Source organism: Dasypus novemcinctus, chromosome 20, assembly GCF_030445035.2.
Source record: "Dasypus novemcinctus isolate mDasNov1 chromosome 20, mDasNov1.1.hap2, whole genome shotgun sequence".
In the NCBI taxonomy this organism is placed as follows: domain Eukaryota; kingdom Metazoa; phylum Chordata; class Mammalia; order Cingulata; family Dasypodidae; genus Dasypus; species Dasypus novemcinctus.
Window position 1 is genome coordinate 25,375,397 of NC_080692.1, and position 17,652 is coordinate 25,393,048.

At 43.4% G+C, this 17,652-nt stretch overlaps 2 protein-coding genes across 2 annotated transcripts in view; both read right to left on the reverse strand.

Moving 5' to 3' along the window:
- Window positions 1-17,652, reverse strand: part of LOC101423803 (uncharacterized) — a 446,281-nt gene that overhangs the window by 76,258 nt on the left and 352,371 nt on the right. The window contains 6 exon segments of the mRNA XM_071210051.1: window positions 4,586-4,900; window positions 9,119-9,433; window positions 9,982-10,296; window positions 10,371-10,463; window positions 16,616-16,933; window positions 17,024-17,332. Of these exon segments, the coding sequence (XP_071066152.1) occupies window positions 4,586-4,900; window positions 9,119-9,433; window positions 9,982-10,296; window positions 10,371-10,463; window positions 16,616-16,933; window positions 17,024-17,332 (1,665 nt within the window).
- LOC139437059 (antigen WC1.1-like) lies at window positions 457-4,523 on the reverse strand (the record flags this gene model as incomplete). The annotated part of the gene is made up of 6 exons (XM_071210040.1): window positions 457-656; window positions 1,341-1,487; window positions 2,523-2,606; window positions 2,825-2,920; window positions 3,817-3,957; window positions 4,337-4,523. Coding segments are annotated over 6 exons (777 nt in total), but the record flags the coding sequence as incomplete, so codon positions are not given.

Sequence of the window (17,652 nt, forward strand, 5' to 3'; positions counted from 1 at the left end):
TGAAATTAGAGATTCACTCTAATTTGTGGAGCTTTAGCTGGAGTGTATATTGTTTCTGTCTAACTCTTGTATTTGAAATGTGTAGTACTCAAGGACAGAATCAACTAGAGGGTGGAATATTTTGGAATATTCAACTGTGCATTTCATAAATTTTCTTCCTAAGAGAAAGTGGTTTGTTATGGGCCTGATTTTAGAGTTTCATGCTCTTAAAGAAAAGTATGTACTTCTCTGTATCGAAAGGAAGGCAAGAATATAGCCTGTATGAAGGTGTTAACACTGACTTTTCAGTTGAGTTTTCACCTGGGGAAAGGCACATGTTTGAAGACTGAATATTCTGAGGTTAACAGGGTGAATCTACTTTGATTCACAAGGGAAGGGCACTGGTCTGGGAAACTCAGAGTATTTATTAGGAATAATTTTCTTTCATTATAGGTACACATAAAAACTTTGCAGAAATGAAACAGAGAAGGTTTTCATTTATTTTGTAAAGATAACAGTAGATTCTCTGCAGACTTGTTTGCTCCAAAAATGGTGCTACATGGTGCTAAGTTCAACATCATCATACCCACGATCTTCCTCTTGCCCCAGGACCAATGAGGAACCTCTGCCTTCCACCCTAGGGTTGACAGTTTCTCTAGGAGACTGCAGAGAGGCATCTGAAACAGCAAGGAGAATCCTGATGACAGTGGTGTAAAAAGATAGAGTCCCCGTGGGGAAGCAGAGATCAGTACAGAGTGGCCACAAACAGATTTGTGGGACTCTGTGATTGTCTGAAACACTAGAATCACTGCATCCTGTCAGCTGCCCTGTGCAAAGCCTTGATACCTTAAGGAAGTCTGATTTCTTAAGGAACGGGATGACCTCCTTAGATCCCTCAGAACCTCAAAAACAGACTAAGCCTGACCCAAAGTATTTATGAGAACAATCATGGGTCATCTGTCAGATGGCTAAGGGGGCTATTCAATCAAATCCCAGAAAACAACTCATAAATTCGACTAACCTTGTTATTAAAGAACCTTTCCATGTCATCTCTCACTACCTGAAAGAACCTCCAAATTGTCAAACAAATGTCTAAGTTTGGAGTGTGAAAATGTGAACAAAAGCTCTGCATGTCCACCTCCAAGGGATAGTGGGCATGGACACAAAGGATACAATATACTCCTCCTCTCAGAGCAGATGAAACCGCTGCAGTGTATGAGGGATAAAGAAGAGCTGATCTCATCTAAATAGACAAAGCTACCAACATTCTGATAGTGCAGGAAAAAACAACTCTTGATGGGTCTAAATTCACCTTCTTTTTGACAAAGGAGCTAGACCACTGGAGACAGCTGACCACTCACCTGTCTGGGAATACCTTGCACCATCTCTTTCATCTGAGAAAGAATAATTCCCATTTATCTCAGGGACAGGAGGAATTTCAGGAATAGGTAATTCTTCAACATCATCATAACCATTTCCTGTGGCATCAACGCATTGCCCTGGAGCCTCTGAAAGCAGACAAGGACTTAGGTGGAATAGCAAATATGGGTTGGACCAGATGACACCCCAAAACCTTTATAATGTAGAGATTATTATAGTTGATATAGTTCCCATATTCCAAGGCTGTTCCAAGGCACATATTTGATCTCAATATTCCCATAAAACATTCAAATCCTTAAAATATTCCAATATTTCACGGTCAATAATATTTTTCTAAAATGGTCCCATTTTTCTAAAATGGTCTTAAACAAAAGCTATTGTGCTATGAGTTTCAGCTACTAGTTTCAAACTTTTGGTAACAGAGTCTGAAACAAATAATGTGTACATATCTGTGACTGAGGGGGTGTGATTCTGTTCCAAGAGAACCCAAGAATTCCCTTATTTTCTGAGGCTGTGAGTGACATGGAGTTGCTGGGGAGAAGGAGGCCTTGGTATCACCCAGAGACAGGAGATACCACTAATGTAATCACAGGAGAAATTCCAGTGCTCTGTTGACCTCACTATCCGCAGAGCCATTCTGTACTTGTCCCCACCTATGGGCTGTCCGACTCTACTGTCTGAGAAAAATGGAAGGTGAGCGTTCTCTCCTTAGTTCCTTTGCAAATAAGAGATTCTTGTAGTTGATAAAACGGCCACCATGCTGCTTCTAGAGCTATGCCAATGTCAAATTTTCTCTTTCATTATACACGCAAACCACAAAATGGTCCAAATATCACACTATTTCAAAACCACTTTCCACAGGGTTCTTTCTCATGATGGAATTTTTGATATTTTCAGTTTCAGATGTTATTTAAAAAATATGGCTTTTGAATCTGTAATAGTACATTAGACATAAGTTTTTGACTGAGTAGAAGTATCCATGAAAACAGAGAACTGAGTCTAATCTTTCCTTTTTTGAGGTCACAGAGTAAGTAGATAGAGGAAAGAATGAGTGCCACCTGGAGAGAAGAGATCCTTCCCATCCTAAACACAGATGGACATCCTTCTAGACAAGCTTCCTCCTGCTCCTCACCACCATTCACAGGAAGACCCACTCCTACTACCTGGGGTAGATTTGGGGTTTCCATCCTCCTCATTGTCCCCTGTGTAATATGGCAGCCTTGTCACTGAGTCACCAGACAGGTTTCCTAGTAGGGAGAAAAACATCACAGACAAGCAGCAAAAGCTTTCCTATAGTATGAAGGCCAATGTCAAGGTTTAGAGGAAATCTTGATACTCCAGGCATGTGGAGAGAGTGCCTGGAGTAGGCTGACCATGCAAGGTTGGGTTATTGGTGGTCTGTGCTTGCAGAAGATACCCAAACTCAGTCAGCTCACAAACAGAGGGGAGGGCATGGGACACACACCTGCGCTGCTCAGCAGATCCTCCTTTTCTGGTTTTACGAGGTAATCAATCTCTTGGTACAAGGCCTCATCCAGAGCATCTTCGTAATCAAGCAAGGCTGGAAAAAACAGCACCAGTTCAGAGTCCCACCCAGAGGCAATCCTCTGGGCAATAAACCAAACCTTCAGAGCTCCCCAGTGTTCACCTTGGGAGAAACCCTTAAGGGCTGCCAGGGCTTCTTCCCATAGCCTGTGCCCTCTTGATCCAGAGCTAGGTTTCCTGACCCTGTCTTGAGCTTAAACCTACACTCCATCTCCTTAGACACTGTTGACATGGTGTGGTGACTTGGAGCTATGTACCCCAGAAAAACATGTTCTTAAACTTAACCCACTCCTGTGGGTATGAACCCATTGTAAACAGGATGTTTTGAAGAGATCCCTCTAGTTAAGGTGTGGCTCACCTGAATCATGATGGGTCTTAACTTATTACTGAAGTCCTTTATAAGCAGAATGGAGTTTAGACACATGGAGAGAGAGCCAGAGGGAGCAGCCAGAAGCTCAATGTCAATGAAACACGGAAGAGAGTGGAGAAGCCTGGAGAGGCTGCCATGCACATTACCAAGTGACAGAGAAGCCAAGGACCAGATTTCTGGAAGCCAGTCCAGAAGGCCACATTCTTTTGGGAGACAGCATCGCCTTGATGACGCCTGATTTTAGAATTTCTCTAGCCTCAAAATCTTGTGTCCATAAATTCCTTTGGCTTAAATCACCTATTTTTTTTGGCAGCCAGGAAACTAAAACACACAGGAAGTCACACTTTTTTAGAGCTTCCACACTCAACCCTGGATGAAGGACTTGAGTTTGTTAATCCTGTAGTCTACCGAAGAGACTGGGGAGACTTGCCAGATAATGGGAGTAAAGACGTGAACATGTGCACTTTTCAGCTTGTCACACCCGTCCCCATGTCCTGCAGACACTCCTTCCGTGTTCCCCAGTGAGCCCCCCCAGGGCCCACCTCTGTGCTCTGCTCTCCATCTGTGCAGCTGAGTCGCCAGGATGATGAGGACCAGGAAGAGCAGGGCCCCCAGGATGAGGCAGAGGATCCCAGGCAGGGAGAAGATGCTGGGGATGGGAGCTGAGCCTGGAGGATTGGGCCCTGTGGAGACCAAAGGACCATGAGGCTTTTGGCCCAGGAGAACCCCCTTTTCTCTGTCACCTTCTGAGTCCGCAGGGCCATGAATTCCCTAGTTCAGATACAGTGAGTCTGCAGGAGCCCCAAGAAGTTTGCACCCTAGGTCCTGGCCTGATGAGTCAGCTGACCTCTGGGTCTGGTCCTAGGGGTTTCTGTACAGGGAAGGCTGGTGAACCTTTAGAGCTTCATGCCTTCACAGCTTAATGGACAGTGATCACCTGGTCATCAGGCCTTTCCTCTATTGATACCATTAAATATGCCAGAAATATGTAGGCTCCGCAGGGCAGGTCCCTGGAAATCTGGGTGTCTCTACCACAGGGCTCAGGGCAGAAGAGCCACTCACCTCTGGCGCTGGGGGGCAACGTGGTCCTCTCCCCTGCAGAGAAGAGAAGGCAGTGAGACCACTGGACTGGGTGGGCCTGGGAGAGCGCTAGGGTCTCAGGACCAACCCTGCATGTTCTTGTCTTCCAAGAGTCAGGAGACCAGACGCCACCTATCTGGGAGCCAGAGTCCCGCAGCAGCGCTGCCAAGAGGGCTTCTGGGCGCACACTCACCCCTCCCTCCCCCTAGCCAAGGCCGGGCCCCCACTCACCAGCGCACCTCACTCCAGCGTCCTCTTCGTGCTTGCAGTCGCCCCGTCCCCAGGGAGCAGCAGCGCAGCCCCACAGGGAGGCTTCCCTGCCCCCGCACCGCACGTCGTCCAGCCAGATGCTCCCGCTGCCCGGGCCAAACGCAGCCTCCCGCAGGGCCTCCAGGGCAGAGCCACAGCCCAGCTGCCGACAGACCACCTCGGCCTCCGCCAGGCTCCAGGAGTCGTCGCACACCGTGCCCCAGGAGCCGTCGTGCCAAACCTCCACTCGGCCTGAGCATGCGGAGTCTCCTCCCCTGAGCCTGAGCTTCTCTTTGTCTAAAAGGCAGCAGCACCTCTGGTGACCACCCCCAGAGAGCAGGAGAGGGGGAGAGGGGAGAAGGGCAGAGAGGGAGGAAAGGAGAGAGGGAGGAGGGGAGAGGGGAGTAGGGAAGGGGGAGGGGAAGAGTGGAGGGCGCCTGAGGGCCAACAGGGGAGGTGGGAGGGGTCGATGTACCTGTGCAGGTGGTTGCTGTGGGACAGCTCTTGGGTCTTGCTCCTGCGGAAACAGACAATGGGTAAGAGCTGGATCTCCGCAGCTGGGCTTGGTCAAGTGGTCACCAAGTCTGACTGTGTCAGCACATTCTCTTAAGAGCACATTCAGCACAAAGGCAAGAAGAAATCAAGAGCAAAGAGAAACATCACCTTTAAAAGGGGTCTATTTGAGACTTTTAAAGTGGTACTTCACGTGTTTTTTCTTGAGCTGTGGCTTCATCAGTTTATATATATGATATATAAATGTTCCCCTTCCTCCTCCTTCCTCCTCAGGAAAGCAGAGACAGAATTTTGGGCTGTACCCTTTTGGCTTCATGGCCAAAGTGGAATTTAGGATCTTTTAGTCTTTACAGAAATTGGTGAGTCCCACAAACAAGTAGAATTCCTCAACTCTCAGTGTTCCTCTGCTTGACTAACTGAAACCTCAATTTGAGGTTTGAGGCTCATTAAGGAGAGTGGGTACACCTCAGACACCTCTGATCTTTGTGTTCCACAGTGATACACACCTGTGTCCTGGCCCATGCATTAAGTACCTAGGTTGGCAAGGTTTTGGATGAGTAGGTGCTCTTGGAGACTCTAGGAAGCCAGAACTTAAGTTATGGGGCTTTGAGAGAAGAGACAAGATCCCTGTGGTGTCCTGGGTGTTGAGGGAGGACAGCTGCTAGTGAGGCCATCCTAGGGCCAGTATCTGCCTTGATGGACTGATCTTGACCTCACTAGCATCCCAGACTCTCCTAGAGCTGTAGTTCCAGTATCTCACCATTTTAAATCAATACCACCTCATCCCTAACTTTGTCAATAGTCTTTCTCTCATTTTATCCTAATTTCATATTTATCAAAATTATAATCTTTTGAAAATATTTTTAAAGATTTATTTTATTTCTCTTCCCTCCCCTCCCTCACCCCTGTTGTCTGCTCTCTATGTCCATTTGCTGTTCTTCTGTGTCCACTTGCATTCTTTGTCAGTGGCATAGGGAAACTGTGTTGCTTTTTTGTTACATCATCTTGCTGAGTCAGCTCTCCGTGTATGCTGCGCCACTCCTGGGCAGGCTGCGCTTTTTTCGCACGGGGCGACTCTCCTTATGGGGTGCACTCCTTGCGCGTGGGGCTCTTCTATACGGGGGACACCCTTGTATGGAACGTCACTCCTTCCGCAAATCAGCACTGTGTGACATGGCACTCCTGGCATGGCACAGGACACCCCTGTGTGACATGGCACTCTTTGCGTGCGACAGCACTGCACATGGGCCAGCTCACCATACGGTTCATTAGGCCCTGGATATAGAACTCTGGACCGGGAAGTGGAATTTAGCTCAATGACTAGAGTATCTGCCTACCACATAGGAGGTCCAAGGTTCAAACCCAGGGCCTCCTGACCTGTTGGTGAAGCTGGCCCACACGCAGTGCTGATTTGCGGAAGGAGTGACAAAGAAACAAGAAGCAAATAGACACAAAGAACAGACAACGGGGGGGGGGGGCAGGGTGTTAAATAAATAAATCTTTAAAAAAAATATTAAAGTCATTTAAAAAAAATTTTTCTATGCTGCTGACAAGAATACAAATAGACACAGAAGAATACAAAGCAAAAGGACACAGAGAGCAGGCAACTGGGGCGGGGTGGGGGGAAGGGGAGAGAAATAAATAAAAAAAAAAAATAAAAGAACCCTGGACCCTCTATATGATTGGTGGACTCTCTATCAGTTCAGACACAACTGCTTCCTCCATTTGAAATTAATTGCTGTAATTTATTTCTTGATTTTGATTGGTTTGAATCAACCCCCACCATACCACACAGTTAGAGAGAGGACTTTGACTTATTCACCTCTCTAGTTCCTAGAATACTACCTGGTTCCTAGAAGGCATTCAATAAATCTTCATTTCCTAAAAATATCAATAAAAGTAGAGGTTATTATAAGTTGAATTGTGGGCCCTATTTTGTTTTTTCTACTATTGAACTGTGAAAGGAATTTTGGATGTGTGTTTACTCTTTGTGATTATCCAACTCTTTCAATTCCCCTATAAGTTAACAAGTGAAATGGAATAAATTGGAAGTAGAGAAGAGATATTTTTTTCTATTAAAGGTCACTGAGCCATAGAAAAATTATTCTGAAATACAGGAGGAAATTGTAGTTGGGATTGAGAGAAAAATGTGCCATATTGTATAATTTAAATATGAATGTGAAACAAATGTTAAAAGATGCTTTTGTGATTTTAGCATGGTGTCTTAAATGGAAAAATGGGTGATCATATGGAAAAGGAGGGGAAATGTTAGTAGGAGAATTTTAAAGTGGTTAGAAACCCAGGTGACCAGTAAATGAGTGATATGTGGAAAAGGATACTTAGAAATTGAGTTGAAAAATTGATTAAGCATACAGATAATTACACAAAATTGTCAAAATAAGATATAATGATACTGGAAAAACATATTAAAGTAAAAAAGATCAAAGAATAAATAAATTAATTCATAGAAAAGCCAAGAATGTGTGAAATAATAGGAAAATATCTTATTTCACAGGAAAATATAATTAGGATATAGTCATTGTTAGAAAATATTAGAATTTATATGCTCTTTCTATATTATCCCTATATAACCATGTACCTCATTTAGAATTCCCAAGTGGAACATTTCTGAAATTTAATCTCCCAACCTCTGCTTGGTTCTCAAGTGAGAAACCATGATAACTCTAACACTGGAGGCAGCTTGCTTTTTTTGTAGAACAGTTCTTCTTTTCATTAGTTCTAGCAAAACTAGAGGTTTCTCAAGAAATGTCTCAAGAAAACTCTCATGAAGCTGGTTTCACAAAAGAAAAATAAGAAAGAAATAGGATGTCAAAAAGAAGAGAACATAGATGGTGACTGCCCAGGACCGAGCTCAAAGCCTGTGCAGTATTTCAAGGTTGAGCACAGAGAGAGGAACAAATAAAGGACAGCAATTATTGAGGCAGGAAAACACCCAGCAGAAGAGTAGACATTCAGTTTGTAGTACAATATGTAAAAAGTTTGGATGTCATCACTCTCATCAGGACAACAAGAAAAAACAATGAACAACTTGAAAATCAACATCTCTTCTTAGAGCCACCTGAGAACTGAGTCTACAGGGCAAACCATCCTGAACACTGGAAAGACAGGCAGATTCAAAGAATCACAGCTGACTGGGAGCAGTAGCCACTGCTGGAGCCTGGTAAGAACACATAAGGGTAGCTGTTTTGCTGGAAAATGAGCATGGACTAGCTTGAGACAGAAACACTTCTCAAGTTTTACCTCTAGGAGCACCATCAGGTTCTCAGGTTGAAAATCAGAGAAAAATCACCTCTTGCTCCCATCAAGGATAGGGGAAAAGTAAGCATTTTGGAATAAGCCCCATGTGTTCTGTTCTCCTTAAAAACAGCCTGCCTTCAAAGGAAACCTTTATCAGGGCTGTAGTGACCTGGGAGAAGGTAAAACCCACTCCTAACTCCAGTCACCTCTAGCCTTCCTGTCACAACTACTGGGAGGAAAAAAGCGCTGAGAAGCACTTGTGAAGTGACAGCCCAGGAACACAGGCTCACTATAGGGCTCAGACCTACTCGTAGAATTCCAGAACCTTCCACTCCCCTTGCAGGGCTGAAGCAAGGCTGAGACACTATTAAGGGCTTAAGCAAGGCTGAGACCCTATTTAAGGAGTCTCTAGATAAACCAATAGAGAAGAGTAGAGGCAAAAGACGCACACTGAAGAAAATTTTAGCCTCTGAAACCACAGCTACAGCAAACAGTAAATGCATACTAACTCCCACCCAAATGAACATAAAGTTTCACACAAGAGGCATATTTACCTCAGTACTTTCGCCTGATACCTCGTGTAGCTTTCAACAAAATTTACAAGGCATGACAAGAGCTAAAATCAGTCTGAATAGACAAAGCAAACATTAGAACCAGACTCAGATGTGGCAGAGATTTGGGGATAATCAGATTAGGAATTTAAAATAATTAATTAATATGTATAAGTTTGGACAAAAGAGTCACCTGCACAAATGACGTGAGCTGCTTCACTTGGAGGGCATGAGCTGTGGTCCCAGGCATCAGAAGCACACTGCCAGAGTGTGGGGTCATTTTTCTGACATTGGATTCCATCCACCCAGCGGGGCTGAGAGACTGCCCTGATGCCAGGAGAAACATTGAGATCCCCGGTGTCCCCACAGCCCAGCTGCCTGCAGATCACGGCCAGCGTGGTGGGCTCCATTGGGCTTCTGCAGACACTGCCCCACGTCCCATTGTAGAAGACCTCCAGCCACCCAGCGCAGTCGTGGTCCTCACTCACCAGCCTGAGGGCCAGGAACTCTGCAACGGAAGACAGATGAGAGGGACTGTGGCCGGTGCAGTGGGCCTTAAAGCTCTGACCCTTCTGTTACTCCAGGCCATTGACCTGCTTGTCTCAGGCACTGCAGGAGAGACCCCCCCTGGAAAGTGCTCATAAACCCCTTTCTGATTCATTTACTTAATCAGTGCATTGTTCTCTCTGATTGTGCCACACTGTGTCTCTTCACAGAGACTGTGGCTGAAGTGAGGTGCAGCAGCGCTCCAGGTACTGCGGAGGGGTGCACTGCTGTATACCAGGTGTGCAAGGGGATTTATAAATTATCCCTCTTCCCCTTTTTTACTCTGACTGAAGAGCGAGTCCTATTTTTATTTTTGAAACACTAGAAAAACCTATCTTGTCAGGTGAAACCCCTGCAGAAAGAAACTCTTCATGGCTATTTCAGAAACAAGACCCAGGCAGGGAGTCCCTGGTGCTGTGGGTGATTCAGCTCGTGCTTCCAGGGGGCCTAGACCCACCCCTTTTGAGACTGGGCTGCCTCCCCAGGATGTGGGCAAGAAGGAGGGCAGACCTGAGCAGACCACCCCCGCGTCCTCCTTGTGTCTGCAGTCGTGCCGTCCCCAGCCCCGGGAAGGGCACTTCCACACGTGGGACTCCTTTCCTGTGCAGTTGAGGTGGTCCAGCCAGATGGGCCCCGATCCCGGCCCGAAGTGAGCGGAGACGGTGGCCCTGACGGCCACCCCACAGCCCAGCTGTCTGCACACCACGTGGGCATCGCTCAGGTCCCAGCCGTCGTCACAGATGGTGCCCCAGGAGCCCTGGTGAAGGACCTCCACTCTGCCGGCACAGCGACCGCCCCCGTCCGCCAGGCGGAGCTGCCTGCTCTCTAAGGGAGAGAGTCAGGTCAGTGGGGGCTTTTGACAGGATGGGAGGGGCTTCCTGGTCCCGGGGACCCCTCACCTGAGCAGTTGGCAGCGCTCTCCTCCGAGGCCGCAGGGCTCGCGGAATCAGACATGGCGTCATTGCACCAGGAAACTACCTGGGTCTGGTTTCCTACAGAAAGTTGTGACCAGTTTAGTGGGTTAGAGAACAGGAAGACGGTTTAATTAATGTAGGCGAGACGTTATAACTTCAGAGGCAACTATTATGGAGAATTCTGCTTTATGGAGAAACTAGGCAAACGTGCCTGGTTTAAGCAAATCATTGCGCGAAGAATGACTTCCGAAAAGCTGGAAGATAAAAATCCTGGTTAGCAACACTGTAGTGTTACCGAGACAGCAATAAGTTTTGGAGCCAAGCTCTCAGAGAGAACTTAAGGCCCGAGGTGGGCGCCTTCCCACTGGAGGCATTTGCCAATTCAAAGGCAAGAGTGAGAACTTGAAAAACTCAACAGAGGTTTTGATAGACTCACAACGCTGCCAGAGCACAAATTATAATCCAGGGTCTCCCCAGCATGGAGATCTGCAGTCAAAAACGAGAAAACATGAACTTCTATGGAAGGAAGTGTGACCGTTCTCATAAGGATGGATCCCCAGATTCTAGTGTCTTCAATTCCCTTTAAGTAAGGTGATCTGCCCCTCACTCAGAAAGTGCAAGAAGCAAAATGAAATTTTTTCTGAAGGGTTTCTACAGCTCTTCATATACAATGTGTATAAAAAAAAAAACAACAACAAACAATACCCAGAGAGAAGAGATTTGATAAAAAACCGGGAGGGAAAGGAACTCATTAAGAAGAACGGCCCAGGACATCCTACTTTTTGAGTAATCTGACAGGGATTTAAAAACCATGAATAAAATGTTCAAGAAATTAAATGACAAGACTGATATTTTGGCAGAAAATGGTAATCACTTGGAAATTCTGAGCTAAAAATGTCACTAACTAAAACTAAGAATTCAAAGGATAAGTGCAACAGTGCAACAGCATAAGATAGAAACACTTAACTGAAAAATCAGATGAAAATGCATAGACAAAGCCCAGAAAGAAAAAAGAATGGAAAATAGAGTAAGAAGCATAAGAGATGTGGTGAAAAGTGCTAACATTCACAGATATTAATACTGAGTCTTGCATACAGAAGGTCACAATTGACAGAACTTAAAGTAGAAATTGGAAAATTGCTATCACAGTGGGATAGTTTAGCATATATATGGTGGAATTCAAACATATGCAGAAATTATTTGATACCACATCCGTGAGGTGGATCTCTGCCTCCTTCCCTGAATCTGGGCTGAGCTTTGTGAGTGGCATGTAAGCAACAGAATGCAAGGAAGGTAACATTGTTTACTACTTATAAGAGACGCACCATAAATTTTAGAACACAGGAAGGTCATAATACAAAATGATGAAAAAGAAATACCATGCAAAGAAATAGAGTGTACAAAGTAGAATTTCTGGAAAAAAACGTTGCTAAAGAGCAATATTTCATATTTTTAATAGGCATAATCTAACAGGAAGATAAAACAAGTCTAAATTTGTATTTAACATAAAACAAGCTTTGAAATGCATGGAGCAAAAACTGATAAAACATAAATGAGAAATAATCATTTTGAAATTTTAACACATTCTGTCAATATTTGATGGAAAAACAAGATATAAATGAGTAGATATATGGAAGAGATGTATAATATGGTTAACAAATTTAATTAATTGACATGTATATAAAAAAATGTAGTCAGGAAATATAGGAAACCCATTTTCAAATACACATGGAATATTTATAAAATATACTACATGGTGGGTCATAAACTAAGTTCAATAAATTTCAAATGATTTACATCATATACAGTGTTCTGTCTGCTTATGGTGCAATTGAGCTAAAAATTAATAACAAAACACTAACCAAAATTTTTCAATTGTTTGGAAATTGCAAAATAAAGTTCTAAATAAAACAGAGCTAATTAGAATGACTTTTAGCCTAAATGATAATATTTATACAACAAAACCAAATATATATAAGGTAGCCAAATCTTTGGCTAGAGTCAAATTTAAATCCTAAATGCATGTAATTAAAATAAAGTCAAGGGAAACGGACTTTGGCCCAGTGGTTAGGGCGTCCGTCTACCATATGGGAGGTCCGCGGTTCAAACCCCGGGCCTCCTTGACCCGTGTGGAGCTGGCCATGCGCAGCGCTGATGCGCGCAAGGAGTGCCGTGCCACGCAAGGGTGTCCCCCGCGTGGGGGAGCCCCACGCGCAAGGAGTGCGCCCGTGAGGAAAGCCGCCCAGCGTGAAAAGAAAGTGCAGCCTGCCCAGGAATGGCGCCGCCCACACTTCCTGTGCCGCTGACGACAACAGAAGCGGACAAAGAAACAAAAAGCAGACAAAGAAACAAGACTCAGCAAGTAGACACCAAGAACAGACAACCAGGGGAGGGGGGGAAATTAAATAAATGAATAAATCTTTAAAAAAAAAAAATAAATAAAGTCAAAATCAATGCTAAAAACATTCATATCTGGAAGATAAGTGAATGTTAAATCAAACCAAAGAAAGTAGATAAAAGAAATAGTAAGGGTAATCACAGAAATCAATGATATAGACAAAGCCATTGATAATACGTTACTTAATAAAAATGACTTAATAAAGAATAGAAGATCTGAATAATCCTGAATTTGTTAAAGATGTTGAACTTGTAATTAAAACCTTTCGGAAAGCAGACTTGGCCCAATGGATAGGGCGTCAGCCTACCACATGGGAGGTCCGCGGTGCAAATCCAGGGCTTCCTTGACCTGTGTGGAGCAGGCCCAAGTGCAGTGCTGATGCACGCAAGGAGTGCCATGCCATGCAGGGGTGTCTCTCGCGTAAGGGAGCCCCACGTGCAAGGGAGCCTCACGCGCAAGGAGCGCACCCCGTAAGGAGAGCCGCCCAGCATGAAAGAAAGTGCAGCCTGCCCAAAAATGGCACTGCACACACAGAGAGCTGACACAAGATGACGCAATAAAAAGAAACACAGATTCCCAGTGCCACTGATAAGGATAGAAGCGGTCACAGAAGAGCACACAGCGAATGGACACAGAGAGCAGACAACTGCGGGGTGGGGAGGGGAAAGGGGAGAGAAATTAAAAAAAAAATAAAACCTTTCAACAACAACAAACCAAAGCAATCAACCAACCAAACAAAAAGCAAAGAAATTCCAGGCCCAGATGGCTTTCACAGTTCATAGCTATCAGTACTGTGTCAATTTAAAATTTCCTGAATTTGATAGCCATATAGTTGTTATATGAATATCTGTGTACTTATGAAATGAGTGATGAAGTACCTAAGAGTTAAGGGATATGATGTTTGTAAGACAGTTTATGGTTAAGAGGAAAAGAAACCCAAGCATGTATATTTTGTGTATGTGTTTGTGCATATGTATATGTACAATGTTAATATGTGAATCTGGGTGAAGGTTTTAAGAGGGTTCTTTATATGATTCTTGCAACTTTTCTGTAAGTTTGTGATTATTTAAAAATAAAAAGTTATACAAATACATAGCAAAATAAAGAAAACACCAAACTCTTGCAGAGGATAAAAAAAGAGGAAAAAATTTCCAACTCATTTTATGAGAACTGCAAAGTCTTAACACATGAAATTTTGCCTAGAAACCAGAATTACAGAACAACGTCTTTAATGCATATAGATGCAGAATCCATGAAAATATTAGCAATTTCAATCCAGAGATGTATACAAAAGAATACATCAATTCTCTTGTATTCTTTAGGTTGTCCGGAAATGGTCTTTGTTCCAGAAATGCAAGATTAATGCAGCATTTGTAAAGCAAATATGTAAAATTCACCACAGTAACAAAATTAAAAGAATTACATAATCATGGCATTAGATATGGAAAAAGCAAATGAAAAGATTCAACACCTATACATGATAGATTCTTTTAGAATATTGAAAATTGGAATTTTGGGATAAGGGCCATTGTATTAGCCAGACAAAAGGGTGGTGATACAAAGTACCAGATCTGTTGGCTTTATAAAGAGTATTTATTTGGGGCAGACGCTTACAGTCACAAGGTCCTAATGAGTCTAACTCAAGGTGCCATAAGAGGTACTTTCTCACCCAAAGTCATTTGTCACATGTTGAAGCAAGATGGTGGGAGATGTCAGCTTTCCTTCTTCCTCTTAAGGTTCTGTGGTCTCATCTCAGCTGTAGGCTGGCATAGGGCTCATGTCTCTTCCTGGGGCTCATTTCTTTCTGGGCTCAGCTGCTCTGGTCTCTTCACATGGTGAGCTGTAAACTACCAGGCAAATGGCTCATCTTTTCCTGGGGCCTCTGCCTTGTCTATGGATCTGCGTCTCTTCATCTGCGTTCTTCTGTGTATCTGCTTCTTCTGGACTTTCTTGATTGAGTATCTGTTTACATAGCCCACCAAGGAAGTACGGACTCAAACTGAGTAACCCTAATGACATGTTTGAATCAAAGCCCTAATCTTGATTTAATAAAATAAAAGTGAAACCTCTGAATACAATAAAATCAATGGGGTATCATGCACAGAGGAACAGACCAGTTTACAAAAATAATCAAATATCCCTTTTTGGAGTTAATAAATAATATCAAACTTCCACAGCTATATACAAAAATCCTGGAAAAAATATCTCAGTGGTGGAATATTAAAAAATGAATATTAAAAGCTCTATGAAAAATACCATCCAAAACATAAATCACCTAAAAGAAAACTTAGTCAAAGATGACCAAGACCTCTGAGAAAAATTGAAGGAGACCTAAATGAATGGAGGGACACACCTTATGAATGAATTGGGAGACTGAATACTGTAAAAATAAATTATCTCTAAATTCATATGTAGATTAAAAGCAATCTCAATCGAAATATTATCACGCTATTGTTTTGGTGAAAAATGACAAACTAATTCTATAATTTATATGGAAATGCAAAGTACCGAGAATGGCTAACATACTCAGGAAGAAAAGCAACCAAGTGAGATAAGTTACTTCACCATATATCAAGAGTTAAAGTTACAATAAATAAGGAAGTGTGGTACTGCAGGAAGGATAGACAAATGATATGATGGAACAGAATAGAAAGTCCAGAAAACACTCAGACACATATAGACTGTTTATGACAAAGTTGGTAGTACAGTGGGGAAAGAATCGGAGTCCTGTTATGTGGATATCCTTTCAGCAAAGGATTGGAGTCCTTTCTTCATATGGATATCCTTATAAAAATACAAAACTTGATCCCTATCTCATGCTATACATAAATATCAATTCTAGAAGTAGTGTACAATTCTTTGTAAAAGAAAAATAATTAAACCCGTAAAATACTGTGTGAGAACATCTTCAGAATCTTGAGGTAAGCAAAGGTAACTTAAAAAGGAAATAAGTATTAAAGGGACAGGAAAAAGTTGATAAATTGTGCTTGATTAAAATTAAGAACCCAGCTAATTAAAAACATGATTAAGAGAGTGAAAGCAAAAAGCCATGGGTTAAATACATAGAATAAATACATGCATGTTTGATCCAAAAGCTAATGTCACAATTGTTTGCATCATCATTATTTGTAATCGTCAAGAACTGAAAGAGCTCAAAATTTCTTTCATGATTTGAATGAATCCACATTGTCATGTGGTCATTCAATGGAATATTTCTCACAATAATAATTAATAAAACACTGCTATAAACAATATAGATGAATCACAAACATAATTTTGAATCAAGGAAGTTAAACATAAAAGAGAACATACTGAAGGATATTAGACTATGTCGGAAAAAAATCAGCCAAAATATTGAGTCAAAGGAGTTACACACAGGACAGAATAAATATATGGCTTTCTATAAAGTTCAGAAACAGGAAAAACTACTTTGAGACAGCAGAGTTTAGGAGAGTGGTTTCCTTTGGAGAAGAGGAGGGCACAGTGATTGCTGGGGTGGGCAGGTTGCTTCCGGGTGCAGCTGACACTCACTTTGTTAACCTGGATTATGGTTACAGGACTGTATTTGTGTTATTATAATTCATTGTGCTATATGCTGATTGTTTATACTTTTTTCTTTAAAATATATTTAAATATAGTTAACCATGTTTATTAAAAAAAAAAAAAGCTTTTAAAAGCCTGGCCCTAAATGACAGATGAATGAACGATGAGAGGAGCCATATTTCCCCACGGCATGCCCCACTTTTGAAGGCAGCATTTGCACACTCTGCTCATCTCAGCATTTCACTCAAGGGACCTCCTGAGTACCACTTAGCCCTCACCTGGCTCTTACCTGAGCAGATCACAGAGGCCGTGTTTCCATGGGTACAGTCAGGGATCCCCAGGGCAGTCTCAGGGCATTGCCACAAAAAGGACTCAGCCCCTGAGCAATGAAATCGGTGTTTCCAGACCCCATCATCTCCTTCCACAACGTATGCTCCTTCTCGGGTAGAGCTGGCGACTCCACAGCCAAGCTGACGGCAAACCACATTGGCATTGGCCATGTTCCAGTGGGAGGCACAGAGTGCTCTCCAGCCTCCAGAAATATTCATCTCCACTTGTCCCTCACACTGAGAGCTGCCATTTTTCATGAGCCGCACTTCTGTGTACTCTGGCAGGAGAAGACAGGGTTTCAGCAACACCACATGCTTTTCTTACCCAATAAGCTATGGGAAGGTCAGAGTCTTGCTGTGAGTCTCACCTGAACAGACAATGTGAACTGTCTCACTGTGGTTACAAGTGCCTCCAGGGCAGGGCACTTTAGGGCAGAACCAGAGCTCCTGCTCCTGTCCCTTACATCGGAATCCTTCAGCCCAGGCCTGACCTTCAGACTCTCTGTAGGGCACATCCCTCACTACAGACACAGCCTTGCCACACTGCAGCTCTGCACAGATGACCTGGGCAGTGGGCAACGTGAAGTTCCTGTCAGACACTGTAGTCCAGTCTCCTCCAGAATGCACTTCCACTCGCCCTGAGCAGGGTCCATCCCCTCCAGCCAGGCGCACAAATCCTAAGGGAGAGAAAAACAAACCCAGGGAGTGGTCATCATCCTGGCTTGGCATTTGGAAGTGACGTCTTACAAGCAGTGGTGTGAAAGTCTCCACTCCCACCCAGGGATAGAGCACGGGGAGAGGATTCAACAGGTGCTATCAGAATGCGTCATCCTCGACTGTGTTTCTGAAGACAGATTTGGGAGGGATTTTTAGGGTCAACTCAGAACTGCTGAATGACAGGAACACATACTTTGTAGTCAGCTAAAAAAGTGAATTCCTCATGAGGTTTGATACCCAGGCAAACCTCTGAGAACATTCATTTTATGAATTTTACTCT